The sequence below is a fragment of the Stegodyphus dumicola genome, chromosome 9 (genome assembly GCF_044657685.1).
Source record: "Stegodyphus dumicola isolate Sdum_Otavi_A_Nest chromosome 9, ASM4465768v1".
In the NCBI taxonomy this organism is placed as follows: Eukaryota; Metazoa; Arthropoda; class Arachnida; order Araneae; family Eresidae; genus Stegodyphus; species Stegodyphus dumicola.
Genome location: NC_140776.1, coordinates 171,394,767 through 171,417,287, shown reverse-complemented (window position 1 = coordinate 171,417,287; position 22,521 = coordinate 171,394,767). Strand labels below are relative to the sequence as shown.

General features: G+C 32.7%; 1 protein-coding gene across 1 annotated transcript in view; it reads right to left on the bottom strand.

The window, feature by feature from the left end:
* Positions 1-22,521, bottom strand: part of Polr3A (RNA polymerase III subunit A) — a 153,204-nt gene that overhangs the window by 85,591 nt on the left and 45,092 nt on the right. Inside the window, exons 8-16 of the mRNA XM_085824342.1 lie at positions 21,410-21,506; positions 21,253-21,330; positions 17,400-17,540; positions 13,790-13,837; positions 13,573-13,676; positions 8,367-8,412; positions 3,753-3,848; positions 2,365-2,505; positions 2,202-2,271 (exon numbers count right to left, since the gene is read on the bottom strand). Coding sequence (XP_085680468.1) covers positions 2,202-2,271; positions 2,365-2,505; positions 3,753-3,848; positions 8,367-8,412; positions 13,573-13,676; positions 13,790-13,837; positions 17,400-17,540; positions 21,253-21,330; positions 21,410-21,506 — 821 coding nt within the window. The remainder of the gene's footprint in view (positions 1-2,201; positions 2,272-2,364; positions 2,506-3,752; positions 3,849-8,366; positions 8,413-13,572; positions 13,677-13,789; positions 13,838-17,399; positions 17,541-21,252; positions 21,331-21,409; positions 21,507-22,521) is intronic.

Genomic DNA, 22,521 nt, shown 5'->3' with positions numbered 1-22,521 from the left:
TTGGATAAGCCTTAAGCATATGCAAAAAATAGATTTACATATAATAAATAACTAATAGAATTCAAGTTAAATTGTCTCTGTGTGCGATAGAAGCAAAATAAAATTTAGCAGAACAACTAGTCATTAGTCTCAAATCTCATGATACATAGCCAAATATGTACAGTGAACGATAGCTAAATTTTATGATGACAGCCATGAATTTTAAAGGTTTTCAGATATTGCAAACAATAAGCATACAATAAGCATATAATAAATATAAAGGTATAAATCATAGTAAGGTTCCCCCCTCTATTGAATTCCTATGCTATTTTGGTAATTACCTTCCACACATGCACAATAGGATTAACAATACAACGAAAGAGTGCTACAAATTGTAGTTTTGGATTTACAAAAAGAAAAACTTTACCTTTATCATGTTATACATTTTTGGTGGAAGAAAAGTCTTCACAAGTGTTTCTTTTAAGCATTCTAGTCTTATTTGCCACCAATGTAAACATGATTGCTCATTTGGACTGTATACAAACCAGCTTCATAATACATTACGAGTTATGCAACATTTGAAAAATTGCAGACAAATAAGTTCTTGATCCATGCCATACAATTTCAAAATTAATGCAGCATATACTTATAGTTAATAATCAGGGACAGTGGAATATGCAATCAAAATTAGAATTTTATCCAACACAAAAAATTTAGAGGTTCACAATGTGTTACTTTAAAAAATGTTGATGCGGATACAAAAATTGCTAAATAACTTCCACAAAAAATATATTTACTTCTTCAACTAAAATATGTTATCAATACAATGTGTTTTTGTTAAAACTTATTTCCTTACATTAAGGGGAGTACTGTTGAATTTGCCATACTGAATTTTTCTGAAAACTGAAGTTTTATTTGTTTACATTTAAAATTGAGCATGGATTACACACATCTGAGAATTAATAAAGACTTAGCTTAAAAAAAGTAAATCTTTTCTAATGAATCTCAGCCTGTAATTTTTTTCATGATGTCAACATCGAGAATGCTCTTGATGTCAGTCGAGCAAGATGGCCACTAATCAGGCAAGAAAAAAATTGTTTTTCTGTGAATATACAAAACAAATGATGTTACTGTTGCATAATGTTGCTTTACAATATAATATGAACAAAAATCTACCTCAGCACTGGAATGGCTGTGGAAAAGACTAGAACATGGCCCTGGCATATTGGCCACCAAGAAATCGGATTCAACACAGTGCAGTTTCTTCTTAAGGGGATACATTAAGGACCAAATTTTTGTTTTTCTCCTTTCTATAAATCTGGAAGAGCTTACGCAATACACATTAAGAGCTACTGCAGCTATTAACATAACCATGCTGAGATACATTTGAGAAGAAAACTTGACTCTCGCATTGATATCACACAAGGAAAAGGATATATAAAATGATCACACATAGAAATTTATAACTTAGCTATACATACTCCATATTCTTCTAACCACGTAAACATTTCAGATATCCCTTGTGTGCTTTGCAATATTTAAATAACTTAACCTAACTATGTTAATAGAACTCTTGTTTCTATGAAACTTTGAATGTGCTTCTTTCTTTTAGATCAATTCTATATGCATGGAATGTAATTTTTCATCAGAGAAGTCAGATAACTAAACACAGAATAACTCCTTCTTTTAAAATTTTGAATTTAAGGATCAGGAAAAATAATAATGAAACCTAAATTTAAAATAAATATCAAAAAAGAAATTTAAACTTTGCAAGTAAACAGCAACTATGGATTTATTCACCTTGGAAAATAAAAGCAGATTAAACATACGTAGGATGCAATGTATGAAAAAAAGTTATAAGAGCTTTTCCTCCTTTTCTTTTTCTTCACAAAAAAAAAAAAAAAAAAAAAAAAAAAAATTAAAAACAACTGAAGAATAAAACCAGTGAAACATCCTACTGCACATTATATAATAAAATCAACTTGAAATATACTACTAGATGGTAAATTTTAATAAAAGTGTGGGTTATTTATTATCTTGATAGGTTTATTGTTATCATTCACAAAATTTTATTTATGATTACTTTACTATTCAATAGCAATGCTGCTGCCATATTAAGATTCCGCAACATACTTTCTCTGTCTATAACATACAGTCTATAACTTCTCAGTAATAGTTTAAACTTATAACTTCTCGGTAATAAAAAGTAATCAAAAATCAACCTGTGATAAAATCTTGAATTGCAGCGACCAATGGATCTCCATTTCGAGGAGTAACTAAATTTGATTGCACCTAAAAAGATATTTAAAAATTTAATATTTAAAAACATTTGGCAAAAATAAATTTAGAAGAAAAATAACTTTTTTTAATCCTAAATGATCTTACCCCCATTAAGATTAAAGCTTCAGCTCTAGCTTCCTCTGTTTGTGGCAAATGAATATTCATTTCATCCCCATCAAAATCGGCATTGTATGGAGTGCAAACACATTCATTAAATCGAAATGTTCGAGTGGGCACAATTTTTGCCTACAAAACAATTTAAAACTGATAAAACAACAAATATATGTTACAAGAACAAATTACCATACAGTAGAATTCCAGTAATCTAGACACTTCTGAACCAAGGGTTGTGCAGATTAATGAATTTTAAAAATTACAGTTTGTATCTTTCTGGGTTTTGATAACATTTCTGCTTTTCTAATTCTTGCATTAAATATGGATTTCTGTACATAAATAACTAACTTAAATGCGCTCACACCTTAAGAAATACTTTTACTGAATATAAAGTTACTATAATTTTTAAATGTAACTGCATGCAAAGAAAATGCCAATGCAAGGGGGAAAATGCAGCGAAGAGATATTTCCTCTTTTTTTTTTTTTTTTAAAGAAGTATTTGTATAAAGTATAAAAAAAATGTATTAAAAAATTGCACAGCTCCATCAAAATAGCTTTCAAAGTAATTTTCATAGTCTTAAATGAAAGAAAACATAAATTAATGCATTGGTTACAATTAATGTAATCTAACAATATGTGTTTTGCTAAACAGAATTCCTAGGTTAATTCTGTCATTATTGTCTGCCTATGCGTTATTCATAGAACATTGTTCTTTAGCCCCTTTTCATTTCTAATTGCAATGGAACAAAATCTTTACAAGTATTATTCAGAATCTATTCTTATTTTCTGCGATATAAACAGGTGTGCTCATTGCATAGGATGTAAACAAACCAGCTACAAAGTGTATTTAAGTTTGAATGCAATGTGTGAAAGGTTGTAGGTAAATTCTTGGTACACAAATTTAATATTAATCAATCCCATAAACTGAAAATTAATAATAAAATATAACAGAAATAAGCACCTAAAAGACAGAATTCATTTTACACAAAAAAAAAGTTTGCCAAAATTCATTCCAGTCAAATACCCATTCATTATCTTAAAAAAGAGTGCTATAGATGCAGAAAATGCTAAATAATTTCAATAATAAAGTAAATTCCCTTCTTCATTCAAATTATGTTATAAATATAATGCATTTTATTGAAAAAGTTTATTTTCATTCACTTATAAGAAAAGATATTCTAAAATTTTTAATTTTGTTTGTTTACATTAAAAAACTAAACATACATTACAGATATTTGCAGACTACTAGAATACCACTGCATCATACTACATGAGCAGAACACAAAAAAGATTTGATATTATTATTTTATTTAAATAATATGTAAAAAATAAAAACATATCTATGTATAGCTTAAAATAATATGTAAAGCTGATATTACCTTATGGGCCATAATGCTGAGCTTATGCAGAGATGGCTGTCGATTGAATAACACAACATCACCATCGAGCATGTGTCGTTCTACGATATCACCACACTGAAAGCACATTGAATTTCAAGTTATCTACTCAAATTATACCACAGGAGAAAGAAATTCTATGGTTCCTCAGTAAATTGCTAAAATTGTAATTTATATCATCTCAGAACTACAGGGAGGCCCATAGTGTATCTATCAAGTTAAATAACGACAGACAGATATTGAGTGCTTAAAATAGCTTTATGTGATTATGAAACTCACAAGCATTTACTGCATACACACAAGCATTTACTGTAGTGCATAACATGGACAATAAAGACGGAAGTAAACTTTGAAAATATTGTAATTTAAATGCCCTCCATCTGGAGGGCATTTAAATTACAATATTTTCAAAGCATCTTCTCAATCTCAGCATCTTCAGTGGAAAAGCAAGCACAGTAGAGCCCTACAAACTTGACATAATGTGGACTGAGAGACTGTTGAGTTTCCGAAAAGTCAAGTTTTATGGAATAAGGGTGGATTTTTCAGAACTCAGAACTATTTATCCCTTTGATGCGAGCGATATTATGTTTATTATGTTTTAACTAAAAAATTCTATAAAATAAAAAATTATGATCATAGAGACAAGTAATACAGTACAAAATCTGTAATCCGGACGTCCATTATCCGGAATAATCCATAATCCGGGGGTCAAAGCCACAAACTTTTTTTTTTTTTTTTTTTTTGTATCCTTTACGTATGTGCGCGTTGAAAGAAATGTTTAATTAAGTAAACAAATAAATATTAAGCTTTTTTTTTTTGTAAAATTTGATACCCTTTAGATCATAATTGCTCTTTATTTCCTAAATTACGGTTTCATATTTTTAACTGTATAATTTCTGCATGCCATCTTACCAGATTTAAATTGATGATCTATAATCTGGAAAAACCCTTAATCCGGAATCACTGAAGTCCCGACGAGACCGAATTACAGACTTTGTACTGTAAATGAATTTTAAAAAATCTACTCTTGCCCACTGATCTGTGGGCGGTGGTACCACATTCTTGAGCCAGCCAGCACTAGCAGTAAATATCTAGGCTCTCCTTGAAATTCATCATAAGATTTTACGGATTTGTCTTGTAAAATTGGTCCTCAAATAAATGCTTCCTGTTCCATTTGCTGCCTGAATCACAAATAAAGCTCCTCGCTCACTCTTTCATATTCACCACCTTTCATACTTTTTCTTTCCTTTAACTATTTGTACATGCTCTTTTCACACACCAAGACTCGATTTCAGAACTCTTCATTTTCCCCCTTATCAAAGTAGTCTGTCAACACCTAAATCCATGGTAATTTTGTTAACATTTTCCCCTTTAGCCAGTCTCTTTAAGGCATCTAGTTTCATTTCCCTTGTCATTTTAGTTTGTTTTGTTTTCTTTTGAACGACATTTTAATTATGACATATGTAACACTTGTACGTCTCGATATGAACTGAAGAACGATACCTGTAATGAACTGGTGCGAGTTCAGTTTCCAATAAGATGCAGTCACATAACTTCAGACAAGTTTTTTAACATTTTGCAGCAACAGAAAGGAATTTTAGCCAGTGGCCAGCCACTACCAGATTTTCTCCATATCTTTGATAGAAACAAACAGTGTTTTAAGTATTACAACACATCTTGAAATTTGTTAGACAGTTCCAAGAAGTAATGGCACAATGCAAAAATTACAGAAAAAGAACACTCAAAGAACACAGAACAGGAAAGACACACATATAAATAATAATTATACACAGGTTATAAAAAATTAAGGAAAAAATCACAAAAATAGCGATAACTCCCTCAAAAATAAGCCAAACCGTGTAAAATTTGAATATGCTGCCAAGTAAGAGTAGCTGAGTAAAACTCCAATATGCAAGTTAGTGGCGCTGAACTCGGAATGCGTCATCTGTGAGGAGCATAAAAAGTCCATGTTTGAGAGCAAGCCCACATATTTACTGTGATAGCGACATCAGAAATATGAGATAGCCAATTCGTAACAATGACCTCCAGGCATTATTTGCCTGCAGAACTACGATAGAGAGCCATTGGGAGACTAGAGGCAGGACAAAGTCAAACAGAAGTGGCCAGATGGCTAAATGTGAGTTCTTCTGTGGTTCATAGACTTTGGAGGCTATTTCAAATCACAGATTTGGCACCTAGGAGGTTCAGCCAAGGACGGCCAACTGCTACAATGAGTGCCGATAACTGATATTTGATATTATGTCCACTCACGAATAGAACCGCTACTCCGATTATTCTTAGATCCTCCCTTGCTGCAGCCACCAGGAGGTCGGTGTGCAAAGAAGTGGTGTGCGTAGAAGGCTTCATGAAGGTGGTCTGTATGCGAGGCGAACAACCATTTGCGTGCCGCTTAAGTCACGCCATAGGCGGGACCGTTTGCAGCAGACACAACAACATGTCCACTGGACGCCTGAGCAATGGAGGGCTATTCTCTTTACGGATGAGTTCAGGTTTATTCTAGAAAGCGATAATAGGTGTTATTTGATATGGAGAGAGCCTGGAACCCGTTATCATCTGTCAAATATCCATGAAAGAGATGCATACGGAAGAGGCAGTGTCTGTGTTTGGGGTGGCATCTCTTCGGGTGGATGCACAGACTTCCATGTTTTTCCAAGGGAAACCGTGAATGCTCATGTTTATAGAGATGACATCCTTGATGCTTATGTGTGCCCATATGCCGGGGCAATAGGTGATGCTTTCCTGTTATAGGACAACAATGCAAGACCACACAGGGCTCGCATTGTAAACGATTATCTTCAACAGGCAACAATTATGCACACGGAGTGGCCAGCTCGATCCCCGGAGTTGAATCCTATCGAGCACGTTTGGGATGCTTTAGGGAGACGTCTAGCTGCTCTCAATCCACCCCCTTAGACCCTTGCCGCGCTTGTAACTGTTTTGCAAGAGCGATGGCTCTCATTTCCTATGGAACTGATAGACCGCATAATTGAAAGCATCACACATCACTGAATGTGCTGTATTGCTTCTAGAGGCGATTTTATTTCATATTGAAGGTACTTTTACTATAGCAAACTGACATCTTCGATTTGTTCATTTTATACATGTGCTAATTTCTATACTACCATAATTGTCTGGTAATTTCTTTTTATGTTATTTGATACCTTACTATGTGTTGTATATTCTGGGTTTCATAAAATTCTACATGTAACTTTTTCAGTAATTGTGATTTTTGTGATTTTTCTTTAATTTATGATAACCAGTGTATGTACTGTATGTAATATTTGCTCTGTTTGGCCTAGAGATATCTTAAAAAAGTTCCTTAAAAGTTGTTGAGTTATACAGAATTTCGAGATATTGGAAAATGAGTTTGCAGGACACTACTGTATTGTGCAGTTAAAGGCAGCTTTCATTTCTTAAATCCTCTTCAAATGATGTGTAAAAAGTCTCTTTGTGAGTCATTAGGTTTTTCAGAAGCGGAAGACATGAAAAATGTACTCTGCTCTCACAGGAAGCAAATTCTAGACCTTCTGACTGCTTTCCAATTACATCATGAAAGCACATGATGAAGAGAGAGAAAATACCTTATATGCTCCCCACTTTAAGAGTGACTCAGGAGGAAGGGACCCAATTGCCAAATCCTGGAGGTGAAAATTTACTGTCCACCGCCTTTTTAGTTTGAATACCATTGTACAGTCTGTTTAGAATATTTTTAAACAGGGAACATGAGAAAATCAGCTATGTCTTCTTTGAGAGTCGAATTTCGGATCTTCTGACTGCTGGCCAAATGTGCTTTCTAATAACACCACGAAGGCATGCGGTGTTATTAGAGAAACCTTGAGGGGTTTTCTACCCTTGAGAGGAAGAAAATACCTTGAATTTTCTTCAGATACCCCAAAGGAAGTAATTATGAGCTTTGATATCTAGGGAGAGGGATGGTAAAGTCTGGTCATCAAAACAGCATATCAGACTATTTGGAAGAGTCCTCCAAAAAAGTACAGCCATACTTGCACTTGTGCCATCCTATTGAAGCCTATTTGTATTCGCCAACCTTTGAATCATCAAAACAGTACCTCAGACAATTTGAAGTGTCTTCGGAAAGCACAACCATACTTGCATTTGTGCCATCCTAATGGAACCTAATTGTATCCCACCAACTTTCAAATCATTAAAACAGCATATCAGATAATTTGGAAGTGTCCTCCGAAGAACAGCCATATGTGTACTTGCAGTTCTGGCATCCTATTGGTACCTAATTGTATGCACAAACTGAATTCTGACAATTTTCATTATTCCAAGAAATTATGAAGTGCAAAATAACACTGAGTATATGTAATAGTCTGCTTGCAAAAGGCTTAGTTAAATCTGTCAAATCAAACTTTGAGATACAATACACACCACCCTGTATTTAACACAGAAACTGAGATATAATGTTTTAAGAAAATAAAATAGAAAAAAATTTGCTACAAAACAAATTAATGAGGAACATAAGACTTAAAAGTGCTAGTTTAATTGATTTCTCATATCTAATTTAATTAATTTAATAATAATTTGGAAGAATATATGAATGACACTCACTTTCAAATTATCAGCAATTCGCTGCCTGTTTGCATAATTCAGATCACTAGAAAAATTTATACATTTCATTTTCCTGTAGTTACTAAAATCAATATTATTTACATTACACTTAAATAAATATAACCGAATGCCTGATATTTTGATTAAATAAGATTACAGCCCACCGGATACTAAAAAAAAAAAAAAAAAAAAAAAAAAAAAAAAAAAAAAACATAATTGAGCTGGATACTCACTCATCATAAAAACTCAACTACTGGGGTTACCATTCTCTTCTAGACCCAAAATATATATTTTGTGTATAAATGCAACTGAGAAAATTTCACTTTTTCATTTACTTTATTTTAAAAAAGTTTATGCAGTTAAAAAAATATAAATAAGTTTATTGCTGTAAAATAAAAATTATTTTCTATTTTCCTACAATAAAAGGTTAACAAAAAGATAGCTGATTGCAATTAGCTTACATCAAAAGTGTTATCTCAGAGCATCAGATGCCCATCTATGAATTTAAAATTGGGGAAAAGAAATAACATTTCATTAATTAGTGTAATTATGCAGCTTAACAATGAATCATAGATTTTCCCCTAATAGCATCAGGAATTTAAAACAAAATGAGTTATGCATTAAGCTTCTTCTCTCTGTCCTTAAAAGGCTGCTTGTTATAAAGCATACAGCATCAGAAGATGAAATAGTTCACACAGGTAAAGGGAACTTCTCTCTTCCCCTTCTTTTCTTTTACTCTGTACCAGACTAGGTAAATTTTGTCTAGTTGCATGTGGTTGCACTACTGCATGCAATGATTAATGCAAGAGCTTTGTTGTTTACTTTTAAATTGGCGTAATGTATGGTTTAGTTAAGACAAAGGCGAGTTTCTGCTTTGAGGTTTACAGTTTATCATATATTCAGTTAAGATTGACTGGGTTTCTTTCAAAGTTCAGTATGAAAATGTATTAAACCTTAATATTAAGACGAGTATTTTTTCCAGAAATTCAAAGCTTGATGGCAGACTGGCTTTCAAAAGATCTTATTCAACAGATGTTAAGTTTTTTATCTTTTTCTGAAAAGAAAATTTTCAAAAATGATAAACCTTAAAAACAGCACACATAGTAAATATAAAATTAATGAGTCTCCTGTATTCAGCTTAAGTTTGAGGGACAGTCATTCTACAAATATCATCAGTATTTTGCAGATATTACAGACTGCCAGGTTCTGAAATTCAGTTCAAGTTTGTGGGACAGTCATTGTCTAAATATCATCAGTATTTTGCAGATATTACAGACCACCAGGTTCTGAAATTCAGCTCAAGTTTGTGGGAGAATCGTCGTCTAATTTGGTCCAACTGCCTCATGTCTAAAAATATTTCTGTGCAAGAAAGTGTTAAAAAAATCATCCATTTTAGTAGTGGACCATCAGGTTCCAAAAATCCAGTTCAGCAAGAAGTTTGCGGGACAGTCAATGTCCAAAAATCATCAGCCTCTCGTGGAAAAATCAGTGTCCAAATAGTGAAGGATTATGAAGTTTGGAGTGTGTTGTGATAAAAGTGATATAAATGTCTGGATCATCAGCGTCCATAAAAATCTTAAATTGTCACAGCATCCTCCTTTTCCAGGCATCAACCTGTGCATCAAGTCTACAAATCCAGGTGGATAAGTACCTTGCATTTTTATATTGAGGCAGTAAAGTAATTTAAGTATTTCTGTAATTTAATTTATACAAGTTCACATAACTGTTTTAAGTTGACATGGTTCTCTGTAAAGCTTAAAGAAATGCATTGTTTTGGTTTTATGTTTGCAATAAGAAAGCATAAATTTTAGAATTTGAATCTTTGTTAACAGATCTTTTGATATCCAAAATGTTAATGTGTTGTGCTGAAATTAAGCTTATGTAACTAAATGTGTACTGACATTTCATTTCTAAGACATCTTGAATGTTTTAAATGTAAGAATTTTCCATTACAGTGTGTATGGAACATTAGTTGTGTAAGAACTGAAAAACATTTTCTGTTGAAGTGTAAAAGGGAAAAGCTAGAAATCCCCAGCATATTATGTTTTAACTGTTGTTATATTAATGTTTAGTTATGAGCATAAATATATATGTTTTTAAATTTAATTTACCTTTGAATGCATACTCTAATATACCTCGAAAATTTTGATGAAAGTATGTTGTATTATAATAGGCATTTGAGTTTTACACAATTGAATGTAAAGGTTAATATTATTTGCAGTATCATAAGTCCTCAAGTAGACAAATTATATTTGAATGCATAAAGTGCATATTGTAGTGTAAATTTAAGGGTTAAATTTTACTTCTCATATTTGAAACTGCTAGTAGTTTAAAACAATTTTATAGAGAGAGAGAGAAAGAGGGAGCTAAAGTTGTTTGATTGCTATCATTATTTGGGCTTATATCATGGCATTCTTAGCAAAAGTTAAAAACGAATCCTTGGCTGAAGAGTTAAGGGAAGAGGTCAGACCTGAGATTAGGATATTGCCTCTAATAGAGCTGATTATGAGAAATGAAGCCTAAACTTGTGAAAAGTCTGTTGGAAAATTTCACTTCAATGAGGCTTGAGAGGGCAAAAAAGGAGAGACAAGATATAATTAGAAGGTAAAAAGAAGAGCGGCAAGATAAAATTAGGAGAGAAGAAAAGATTTTGAATTAATGAGGTTAAAGTTACAAGCCGCAGTCGATAGGAAAAGTTTGGAAATCAGCCACTATTTACTCAGAAATCAAACTGCAGAAAAATTAGCAGGAAATCAAAATGAAGGAGTCTTTTGTCAAGAACCGATGCACAAGAGTCGATATCAAAGAAACCGCGAAACTGATAGTACCGAAACTGAAAATGAGCAAAATGAAAGAAGTGAAGATGGCAGGTGCATACCTAATGGGAAAATTTCACCCTCTGTTAAGGAGGCAATCAGACCTTCACCAGGAATTCTGCTCCTGAAAGGCAGAGCTAGCTTTCTTAAAGAAAACCTGATCTGCAACACAAAGGTGAATGAACGTATATCTTTTCATTCATTAAATACAACTCAAAACTCTCACTTACAAAGAGAAAGTACTGATATGAAAACATCGATTTTTTTTAACCTGTTTAAACCCTCAAAGTTTTCCCTTAAGAAACAATTATCTAAAAAAAAAAAAAATCTGAAATGTTTCAGATTTTAAATTACGTCCAAAGGTGCGTTTTTTAACATTTTGTGTGTTACCTTTCTTTATTAAATATCATGTTCCTCGCACTTAAACCATAAGATCCAGTGCAACAGCAATATCGCAAAATAGCTTTAAAACGAGCATATCTTTAGAATTTCCGATACAGAGACTCACGCGCTGGAGATAAAAATGTTTTTTCTGCACAACGTTGCCATTGCTCGCTTTGAAATCCTTGAGTTTGTTAATCAAAAATTCGTCAAAGTTTTAAAAAATAGGAAATCGATCATAAAACAAATTTCAAATTTCAAATTTGGTCTTCCACATGCTCATATTCGTTGGAGGATTACGTTATTCAAAATTCGATAACTCTATGTACCGTTGTTTTATCACAATACGAGAAATATACATACATTTATGCAGATTTTTCATTATTTAATTTCTTCAAATATAATGCAGGACTCTAACATTTTGTGGCAACAGTTTGAAAAGTGAACCGACATTTATGAGTCCGACGCAAAATGCCAAAACGAAACTAATAGTCCTTCGGGATTCAAATCCCTTTGGACTAACAAGAAATAGAGTGCTAATAAATGACCTGATAAATAGTCGGAAATCATTGGTCACTCCTGAAGCAGTCCAAGAAATAAAATTATATACATGTGGACCCTTGCCCGCCACACCTATGGGGAAGAAAAATATATTATCCACAGCTTGTTTATCCTGAAAATATCTGGAGATGATTCCAATAGATGATATCACTTCTATTACTGGGGTGGATGCTTTACTGAACAATTCTACCAGAATAAGAATTTCTAAAGAAATTCAGCATGATCAAGAAACTTTGGTTATGAAAGGTTTGACATTGTACCAACCAGATTCTCGGTAAGTTTGACCAAGTCTAAAATTTCAGAAATGGTTTGTCCAAAACAAAATGTATTGTAAGTTTACCAGGGAAAACAGAAAGATCCATTATACTGAGACTATACATGTGCTGAGATGCCTAAAGGGATTGATTGTAATTATTTCATAAATGATGTAAATCAAACTTAGAATGAAGTGGTTCTTTTTGATGCTAATGCCATATCAAATATGTATGATTATTTTGAGGTTGTTAAGTGCAATAGTTCTGGTTTTCAGGTTTCCGGATCAAGTTTCGGGTCTCTGCAGAGGGATTTTTCAGAAACTGATAATCAAATATTCTCAATGCTTTCCTTTTCAGCTTGGATAAATGTATAATCAATATTAGAATTTTTTAAAAAAAAGCATATTGCATAATACATGTATGCAGAAAACTGTAAAATGCTATTTTGCATGTGTGTAATTAAGTTAGTTTTAGTATCTGGTTATGTGTTTTATACTGGCCTCAATACAAGTTCCTATTTTGTTCTTTCTGTGATACTTAACCCAGCATAGCATAAAATTTTGTGTTTATATTCATTATTTAGAGCTGACTTTACGTGTATCTAGCAGTGATAATTAAGCAAGAGATAATGGAATTTGGCAAATCCCCTGCCCCCAGGGAGGGAAGGGGTTGTAAGGATCCTCAGGTTTGATGGAACGTCAGTTTGAAGTTAGAGGACTTCCTGTTCTCATGGGAACTAACACCAAGTGTCCTCTAAATGACCGGAAGGTAGCCAACAAAGAAAACTCATTAAGGACACCCCCTTGTGTGGTTTCCTTGTGACAATAATGTAAAAGAAATTGAAGAGGCTTTTGTCAAAAAAGATGCTGTAGGTAAGTCGCGTCAAGTGATTGTGAGATCCGCACCAAAGGATTGTGTGATCCGTATCACACGGAAGATTTTGTCTGTTTATTCTGTAGCTGTACTGTTTATTCTGTAGATTTACTGTTATTTAACCCAGACATCTTTATTTAACTTATTAAAATAAATATTTAAAAGACCGCTGGTCTGATTACTTTCCATCTCGGAAGTTCCCTTGCAATACACCACCTAAGTTATCTACAAAGGTACCCTTCCTAAAGCAGATCTCTCAAGGGCTTTGAAATAATAAACTACCTATCTAGTAAATTAATATAAAAAAGAAAACAAATATACCTTTTCATTTTAGTGTTACGTTCAATATAAAAATTTGCTCCTGGATGTTTATAGCCACCATTCAAGATTAATGCTTTCAATCGCTTCATGTTATGCTTTGTTACCTAAAGTAAAAACATCAAAAGATTGTCTTTAAAGATGGATGAACAGTAAGAGATGAAAAATTAATGGATTTTGTTGAAATATTAAAAAATTAAAAGCATTTAAATGTTTTTACCATTTCAGGATATGTCAAAATTTTTGCTACATGTTCAGGAATTCCAACCTGTTTGAAATGACAAAAATAAGATTAAAAAAAAAAAGCTCATAAAAATGGAAAAAAAAAGAAGAGTTACTTAAAAAATAAACATATCCAACATTAAAAATACTATCAATGTTTAAGACACAATAACACGCCGACTAAATACTAATTCAGAAGTCAAACAACAAAAATCAGCGTTATATTTACCAAATTTTCACAGGACTAGTTTCGATGGTTTTACCGAACCACCATCTTCAGCTGCAAAACCGCAAATGAACCAGATAGGAAATAATGATTAGATAAGATAAGAAAGCCTGGACAAGAATAAGCAAGTGGTGCCATCTGTTGGTGAAACCAGAACTAAAACATAATTTCTTTAAAGGCCGAAGGCAAATTTGGATTGGAATTAGGATCATTAACTAGAACAGAAAGATTTTTATGAATGTGAAATGCCTCTAGAAAATCCAGTTCTCCAATGGAAGATGTTTTTTGAATAATTTTGGCAGCAGAAAAACTGAAAGTGTGGTTTTCGGACCAACAATGTTGAGCAACAGAAGACTTCTGTGTTTCCTTTTTTCTAACATATGCCTCATGTTCCTTGACGCGAAATTTTAAGGCTCTCTTAGTTTCGCCACTGTAAATTAAACCACACTGGCAAGGAATCCTATAAATACCCCAGGAATTCATATCCGGAATGGGGTCCTTGAGTATGGAACTCGGAATTTTATTGATGGGAGAATAAACAACCCGAAAGTTAAATTTCTGCAAAATATATGCAACTTTATAGCTAATTGATGGAAAGAAGGGAATGACAACAGAATTTTTATAATCTCCTAAAACAAGAGTGTGCCTTTTAGTGTGTTGAGATGAGAATTTTTTAACTGCTTGATTAATAATGTTGGGTGGAAAGCCCCTGTCAATAGCTATTACTTTTAAATAATTTAGTTCTTCATCAAGGGCTAGTTTGGAGGAGCAAACTTGAAGAGCACGGAAAACATAGGAATAAAATGAAGCTAACTTTTGTTTAGTCGGATGACATGATTTAAAGTGTGGTGGAAGGCAAACCGATGAAGGTTTACGGTAAACCGTAGTACTGAAGTTGGATGTGTTACGTGTGACCAGAATGTCGAGAAACGGAAGAGAATTGCAAGTTTCAAGTTCAAAAGTGAACTGAATAGCAGGATCAATAGAATTCATAGTTGAAAGAACTTTATTTAAATCATCTTTATTACCTTCAAACAGAGTAAAAGTATCGTCTACGTAGCGGAACCATGCCGGGAAGTTTAAAGTTTCAAACAATTTTGATTCATAATAATGCATGTAGATATCAGCCAGGATGGGACTGAGGGGGCTTCCCATGGCTAATCCCTCAGTTTGCTTGTAATATTTATTTTGGAAAACAAAATGTGTTTGTTTCAAACACAGTTGAGTGAGAGAAATTAGCTCATCAATTTCGATGCAAGAGAAATGAAATTCGCGAAGTCTGGTTTCTAGACATCTTAATGCACCCTCCACTGGGACATTGGTGAATAATGATTTTACATCAAAAGAAACCATGAGTAAATTACTAGGAGAAATGTTTTTAACTTTTTTTACAAACTCTATTGAATTTTTTATGGTGTAAATTTTATTGTCTAATAGAGTTGAAAATCTAGAAACTAAATATTTAGCTAATGGATACGAGGCAGTACCTAAATTTTATACAATAGGGCGGAAAGGAATACCACTTTTATGAATTTTGGGAAGAGCATATAATCTGGCACAATTCGCAACAGATGGGATAAGTGAATGTTTTAAGTTGCCTGAAATGATTTGCGAAGATTTGATCGCAGTTTTTATTTTTGACAAGTCCGAAGGTGAAGGATCTTTAGGGATCGGATTATATGGTCCTTCGTTTAAGAGTTTAGTGACACCATCGATGTAAGTATCGATGTAACAGTGACCCATCTGTTGCGAATTATGCCAGATTATATGCTCTTCCCAAAATTCATAAAAGTCGTATTCCTTTCTGCCCTATTGTATCAAATTTAGGTACTGCCTCGTATCCATTAGCTAAATATTTAGTTTCTAGATTTTCAACTCTATTAGATAATAACATTTACACCATAAAAAATTCAATAGAGTTTGTAAAAAAAGTTAAAAACATTTCTCCTAGTAATTTACTCATGGTTTCTTTTGATGTAAAATCATTATTCACCAATGTCCCAGTGGAGGGTGCATTAAGATGTCTAGAAACCAGACTTCGCACATTTCATTTCTCTTGCATCGAAATTGATGAGCTAATTTCTCTCACTCAACTGTGTTTGAAACAAACACATTTTGTTTTCCAAAATAAATATTACAAGCAAACTGAGGGATTAGCCATGGGAAGCCCCCTCAGTCCCATCCTGGCTGATATCTACATGCATTATTATGAATCAAAATTGTTTGAAACTTTAAACTTCCCGGCATGGTTCCGCTACGTAGACGATACTTTTACTCTGTTTGAAGGTAATAAAGATGATTTAAATAAAGTTCTTTCAACTATGAATTCTATTGATCCTGCTATTCAGTTCACTTTTGAACTTGAAACTTGCAATTCTCTTCCGTTTCTCGACATTCTGGTCACACGTAACACATCCAACTTCAGTACTACGGTTTACCGTAAACCTTCATCGGTTTGCCTTCCACCACACTTTAAATCATGTCATCCGACTAAACAAAAGTTAACTTCATTTTATTCCTATGTTTTCCGTGCTCTTCAAGTTTGCTCCTCCAAACTAGCCCTTGATGAAGAACTAAATTATTTAAAAGCAATAGCTATTGACAGGGGCTTTCCACCCAACATTATTAATCAAGCAGTTAAAAAATTCTCATCTCAACACACTAAAAGGCACACTCTTGTTTTAGGAGATTATAAAAATTCTGTTGTCATTCCCTTCTTTCCATCAATTAGCTATAAAGTTGCACATATTTTGCAGAAATTTAACTTTCGGGTTGTTTATTCTCCAATCAATAAAATTCCGAGTTCCATACTCAAGGACCCCATTCCGGATATGAATTCCTGGGGTATTTATAGGATTCCTTGCCAGTGTGGTTTAATTTACACTGGCCAAACTAAGAGAGCCTTAAAATTTCGCGTCAAGGAACATGAGGCATATGTTAGAAAAAAGGAAACACAGAAGTCTTCTGTTGCTCAACATTGTTGGTCCGAAAACCACACTTTCAGTTTTTCTGCTGCCAAAATTATTCAAAAAACATCTTCCATTGGAGAACTGGATTTTCTAGATGCATTTCACATTCATAAAAATCTTTCTGTTCTAGTTAACGATCCTAATTCCAATCCAAATTTGCCTTCGGCCTTTAAAGAAATTATGTTTTAGTTCTGGTTTCACCAACAGATGGCGCCACTTGCTTATTCTTGTCCAGGCTTTCTTATCTTATCTAATCATTATTTCCTATCTGGTTCATTTGCGGTTTTGCAGCTGAAGATGGTGGTTCGGTAAAACCATCGAAACTAGTCCTGTGAAAATTTGGTAAATATAACGCTGATTTTTGTTGTTTGACTTCTGAATTACTATCAATGTTACTATTATTTTTTCCTTACTTGGTCAATTGGTAAATTTGGATCTGGTGAAATAACTGTTCGACCAGTAAATTCCACACGTTTTCCAGATAAATTTCCCCGGAAACGACCATGCTTTCCTTTTAATCTTTGCACAATACCCCTTCCAGAAGGCTTCACTAACTATTTATAAATATAGAATAAAATGAGTTAAAAATCATAAATAAATTAGTTGCAATTTTCTAAATCAAATCAAATTTTATGACCATTTTATACAGTAGAAGTCCAGAAATCCGCAAAGCTTGGGACCAGAGGTTGTGCAGATTTTAGGATTTTGCGGATTTCAGGACTGAAAAGATAAAGCATAATATTCGGACTAAAAGTGCAAAATAAATAAGGCATATTAGATATATTTAATTAAATTATTATACAAAATAATTGTACAAAAACTTAAAGTAATTCATTTAAATCATTTTTATTATCAAGGCCTTTCAATCAGGCGCAGATAACTCTGATATGATACAATACGCTTCCTTGAGATAGTGTAATTGTATCATGATACGACATTATATATTTAATTTACTACCATCCTTCATGAAGAGTTATAATTACAAATATCATATTATCGGGTGACATTATACTTAATACAATACATGACAATACTACAGTTTATTGCCTTTAATAATTTCAGCAGCCGAACGGTAGAATCGCTGAACATTGGTAGTTTGACCTGCGTTCCGATTCCAGGCGAATGGGATGGGCGTTTTTGTCATTTTCACTGTGTGTTACCTGAATACTAACCAATTTCCCTTCAACAGCCTTTTCTAAAGCAACCCTCTCTTTACGCAGATAGCCCTCGCGTGCTTTGACATAATCAAACAAACAAAACTATAAATCTCAGCTACTTTTAATACAATTAAAGGAAGCATGCTTCTATCTCATTATTTTATGTAACCAAGTGAAATATGTGGGATTAACGGCAACAAGAAGTAGTAAGTACTTATTGTAAAACAACAACAAGAAATATTAAGTACTTATTATAAAAGAGTATTTAATATATGGAAAATCTAATATTTTGAATTACACTTATAATTTGTAGTATAATTTGATAATTAACTCATCTTGCAATACGTAACTTGTTATTTTTTTAAATTTTTTCCATCATTTCATCAGCTTTTTAAATATTTGGATAGATTTTTATATCCATTATTATCAGAGAAATCAACAGAAATAATGGGAGAGACAGCATTGAGAAGGATCTCTGAAAAAAAGCTTCATATTAATTACATATAGCTGCGACATAACGGCTATTTTGTCATTAATGGTTTAAAAGTAATTAATCATTAACGATCATTGAAGTATCCATTGAAAATTGTGTTACTTTAAGAAAAGAGTAATAGATGCCAATATTTTCTTAAATACATGCATACAAGCCATTAAAAATGAAATTGTATTTTGAAACAGCATATGCGTCACCTCTAAGTATTTCATCTCAAGCTAAATTTGTATTCATTCCTGAAAACATATCATCAAATTTCTAATTATCACATAAATCACTACGAATGCACCTTTCTTCGATAGTAAAGTATTTACATTCGCTGATTTTATTTGATTTTCGAAAGTATTCTAATACCTGCTAGGCTAAGCGTTTTGCAAATAAATAATAATAATGGAAGAGGTTGTATTTTTACCTCTAGAATTTCGGGGCATTCTGATCTATATAGGGGTTTCCGCTCCTGGCTGCAGCATTGCTGAGTTAGGGTTTAAATTCCTGAGATGATTTATTTGATTATAGCAAAGCACTCGAGGGCTATCTGCTTAAAGGAAGGGATGTCTTCGTGGAGGACTTGATAAGGGAAACTAGTCCACATATATGTTACATGAGGGTAATATTACGAAAATGCCCATGCAAACATACCATTTGCAGGGATTCAAACCCCGGACCCAACAAGCAGTATTCAGTGATTTAACCGCTCAGTCGCTGTGGCCCTTGAATCTCGGAGAACGTTTGGGTTTACGTAGTGTTTGTGCAGCACACCGACTTCATATAACAGGCTTTATCTCGTTGGCGCAGCACTGCTAAAATTTAAATAAATGCCGTCTGGTCTGATATCCTTCTCTTGGAGGTATGTAGTTAGTACCAGACACTATCTACGACGAGGACTAAACACTAAAAGGCTTTTTGGGGAAAAGTAAGGACTGTGGTCATCCTTGCTGGTAACTGTCAAAAAGTATTTGTGCAGTATGAGAAACACTTAGAATACCGCCGAAATGAAAGTCCTACCACGAGATTTAGTGGTAGAAGAAGGATGGGACACCCTCGGTTGAGTCCTCTGAGGTCTCCATTAAAACTAGAAAAGGAATTTTCAGTTTTACTGGAGCTGTCGTGGATATGAAACTTATCGCCCCCGGTCAAAGTTGCCGGTGATAAGACATCTAAACAACTGATTAATAATATTGGGACTTTACCAATGAAGTTGCAAGTGCTCAGCTATATAAAACAACATTAACCTTTACAAATTGAAGGTGACATGTGTATTTTTTTTCCTTTCTTCACGCGTACAAATAAATTTTAAAAAAGAAAAAACTTTAAAAAATTTTATTTATTTATTGTTTTATTTATATTTTATTTATTATATTTTTGTTTTTGTTTGCGTTAACTTTTTTTAAATAGAATAGTAAATCCATCGTAACCGGCAATATAACAACAGCATTTTTGAAGGGCTAAATTTAAGTATGAAATTTAGGCCAATGAGATTTAAAAAAAAATATGAAATGGACTAAAAATCTGAAGATTTAAATGTAGAAAACACTGAAGATATTTTTCTGCCGCCCAACATAGGAAGCTAAATCCAACCAATTAATTATCCAGAACATAAATGTTGAACTACTGATCTCTTTTTGCTCTGAACTTTGAAGATATGGTCCACGATTTTCATAAACAATTCACATTGAAAGACCCACACTTAATTGTACAAATATAATAATAATTTAATGCATATAATAAATTATTGCAATAATTTATTATATGCATTAAATTATTATTATATATATATAAACTGGAATCATTGTATTATATGTACACAGCATCGAGGTTTGCCAATTTCGCCTCAAGCAAAGATTTACGGTTTCGGATTCCAGTGTTAGAATCACTGTTGCTGTAAAATTTCAAAAGCTTTTCTTTATTTTTCCATATATCATACACAATCATGGCACAAGTCCATACCATTCTGCTATAAATCGAGGAGTAGCAGCTGCCTCCATCTTTTGCATTTTTTGCGTTACCGTCAATGCACCATGTTTATGTTTTTCAACGTTGCAAGCAGTAAAATCATGAGTGTGTTTCTTATCTGTCATTGTATTAAAAAGGGCTAAAATTTAAAATATTCTTAATTTATCCACAAAATATCGGGATTAAAAAAAAGGCAGCACTAAACAATCTTGTGAAATAACAAAGCTCAGAAAATACAACAACGTGAATCGTGAACTTAATAAAGAGTTGAGTGAATCATCTGCTTTTTTACCTTGATGCAGAGATTAGAGGGAAAAACTTTTATCTTATTTTTTTAACTTTTTTTATTTCAATAATTTGGTATTTCTGTTATGACTCATCATTAATCGGTAATTATGACATCATTATTCTGTAAGTATTTTTCTTCGATATTTCGTACTCAATGTTGCGGTTTCCGGAACCTATAAACTGAATGTTTATATTTTGAGAGGCAATGTGGATTTCAGGTCGACGGATTTTCGGTATTTGACTGTAATACATCTACACTCTCGGCTAATGAACTCTTTCATATATCATTATATAGCTATAAATTATGGACAATATATAAAATTATAAGTAATTCATAATTTTTAATTTATATATGAAACTAAAAAATTTCTTTACCTGCATTTCCATATTTACACCAGACATATCACTATTTATATATAGTGCAACATGAGTTTGCAAGTTATCCCAGACTTTCTAAAGATAGAAAATTCACATTAATAATTTTATTTACAGGGAGATAAAGTCACAAAATATTATTCCAAATTAAGCATACCATCACATGTTTTAAAGGAGCACTAGTACCATGCATCTGAATTTCTTGATTGAGCTGAATTAAAGCAGTTAATTTTGTAGTCATATCATCTTCAGTTCTAGAAAATAAAAGTACAGTGACACATATTTAATAAATATGCATTGCTGTGTCTATTTTAATCATATTTAAATTATAGTCTTAATAAGCAATAAATAAAACCAAAAATGAAAAACATTAGGAATTTATACAATTTTAATCTTTTTCTCATACTAATGATTACTCATTTCAACTTTACTTTTACTGCTATAAATATTTAATTCAATTTATGGCAGTTAAAATTTTCATAATTATAAATAATTTCACATTAACTTGGCCATTTTGGTACTTTTCCGTTTTGCCGGCGCAAACGATAAAGTCGCCAATAATGGTTTAACTGATGCCAGACGGAATATCTTCGCTGGTAACCTTTTACGCCTCAGTTTCAAAACAAGTTGAAGCCATTTCTTATCAGATTATTTCTTTCAATACTGGCATACAATAATATAGAATTTTTACACGATATTTAAATTTTATCCCCTAAGACAATTCACGGTAATTAAGTCAATTAGAATGCAATTAAACCGCTCATCCGAAGGCGGAATCAAGTGTTAAATTCATCAATTCTAATGAGAATGCACTAGCGAAGTAAAGCACTGTGGTTTTACATAATTTCTGAGTAAGCTATTCGTACGAATTGAAATAATTCTTGCATTTAAACTTCTATTCCAAATGAAGATTTAACTTGAAATTAATGTAGATAATTACTGAGCGAATTAGATTTTAGTAGCGTAGTTTACGTGAGATGAGATTACTTGGGGTCACGTGATACGAACCGGCGAATCAGGATTTTGAACCATGAAATCATAGTAAATTCTTAAATTAATGTCTTTTTACAAATTTATTGTCTTTATTTATTGTCTTTTTACAAAATTTAAAACCATATTAAAATGTTTATGCCTTCAAAATAAAAAAAAAAAATTCTTAGAATTAACATTTTTTATGTGTCTATTGTATGTTGTCGCCAACAAAGTCTGCTTGGCCAGATTTGCGCCGGCGAAACGGAAAAGTACCGCCATTTTTATTGGGTATTAAAA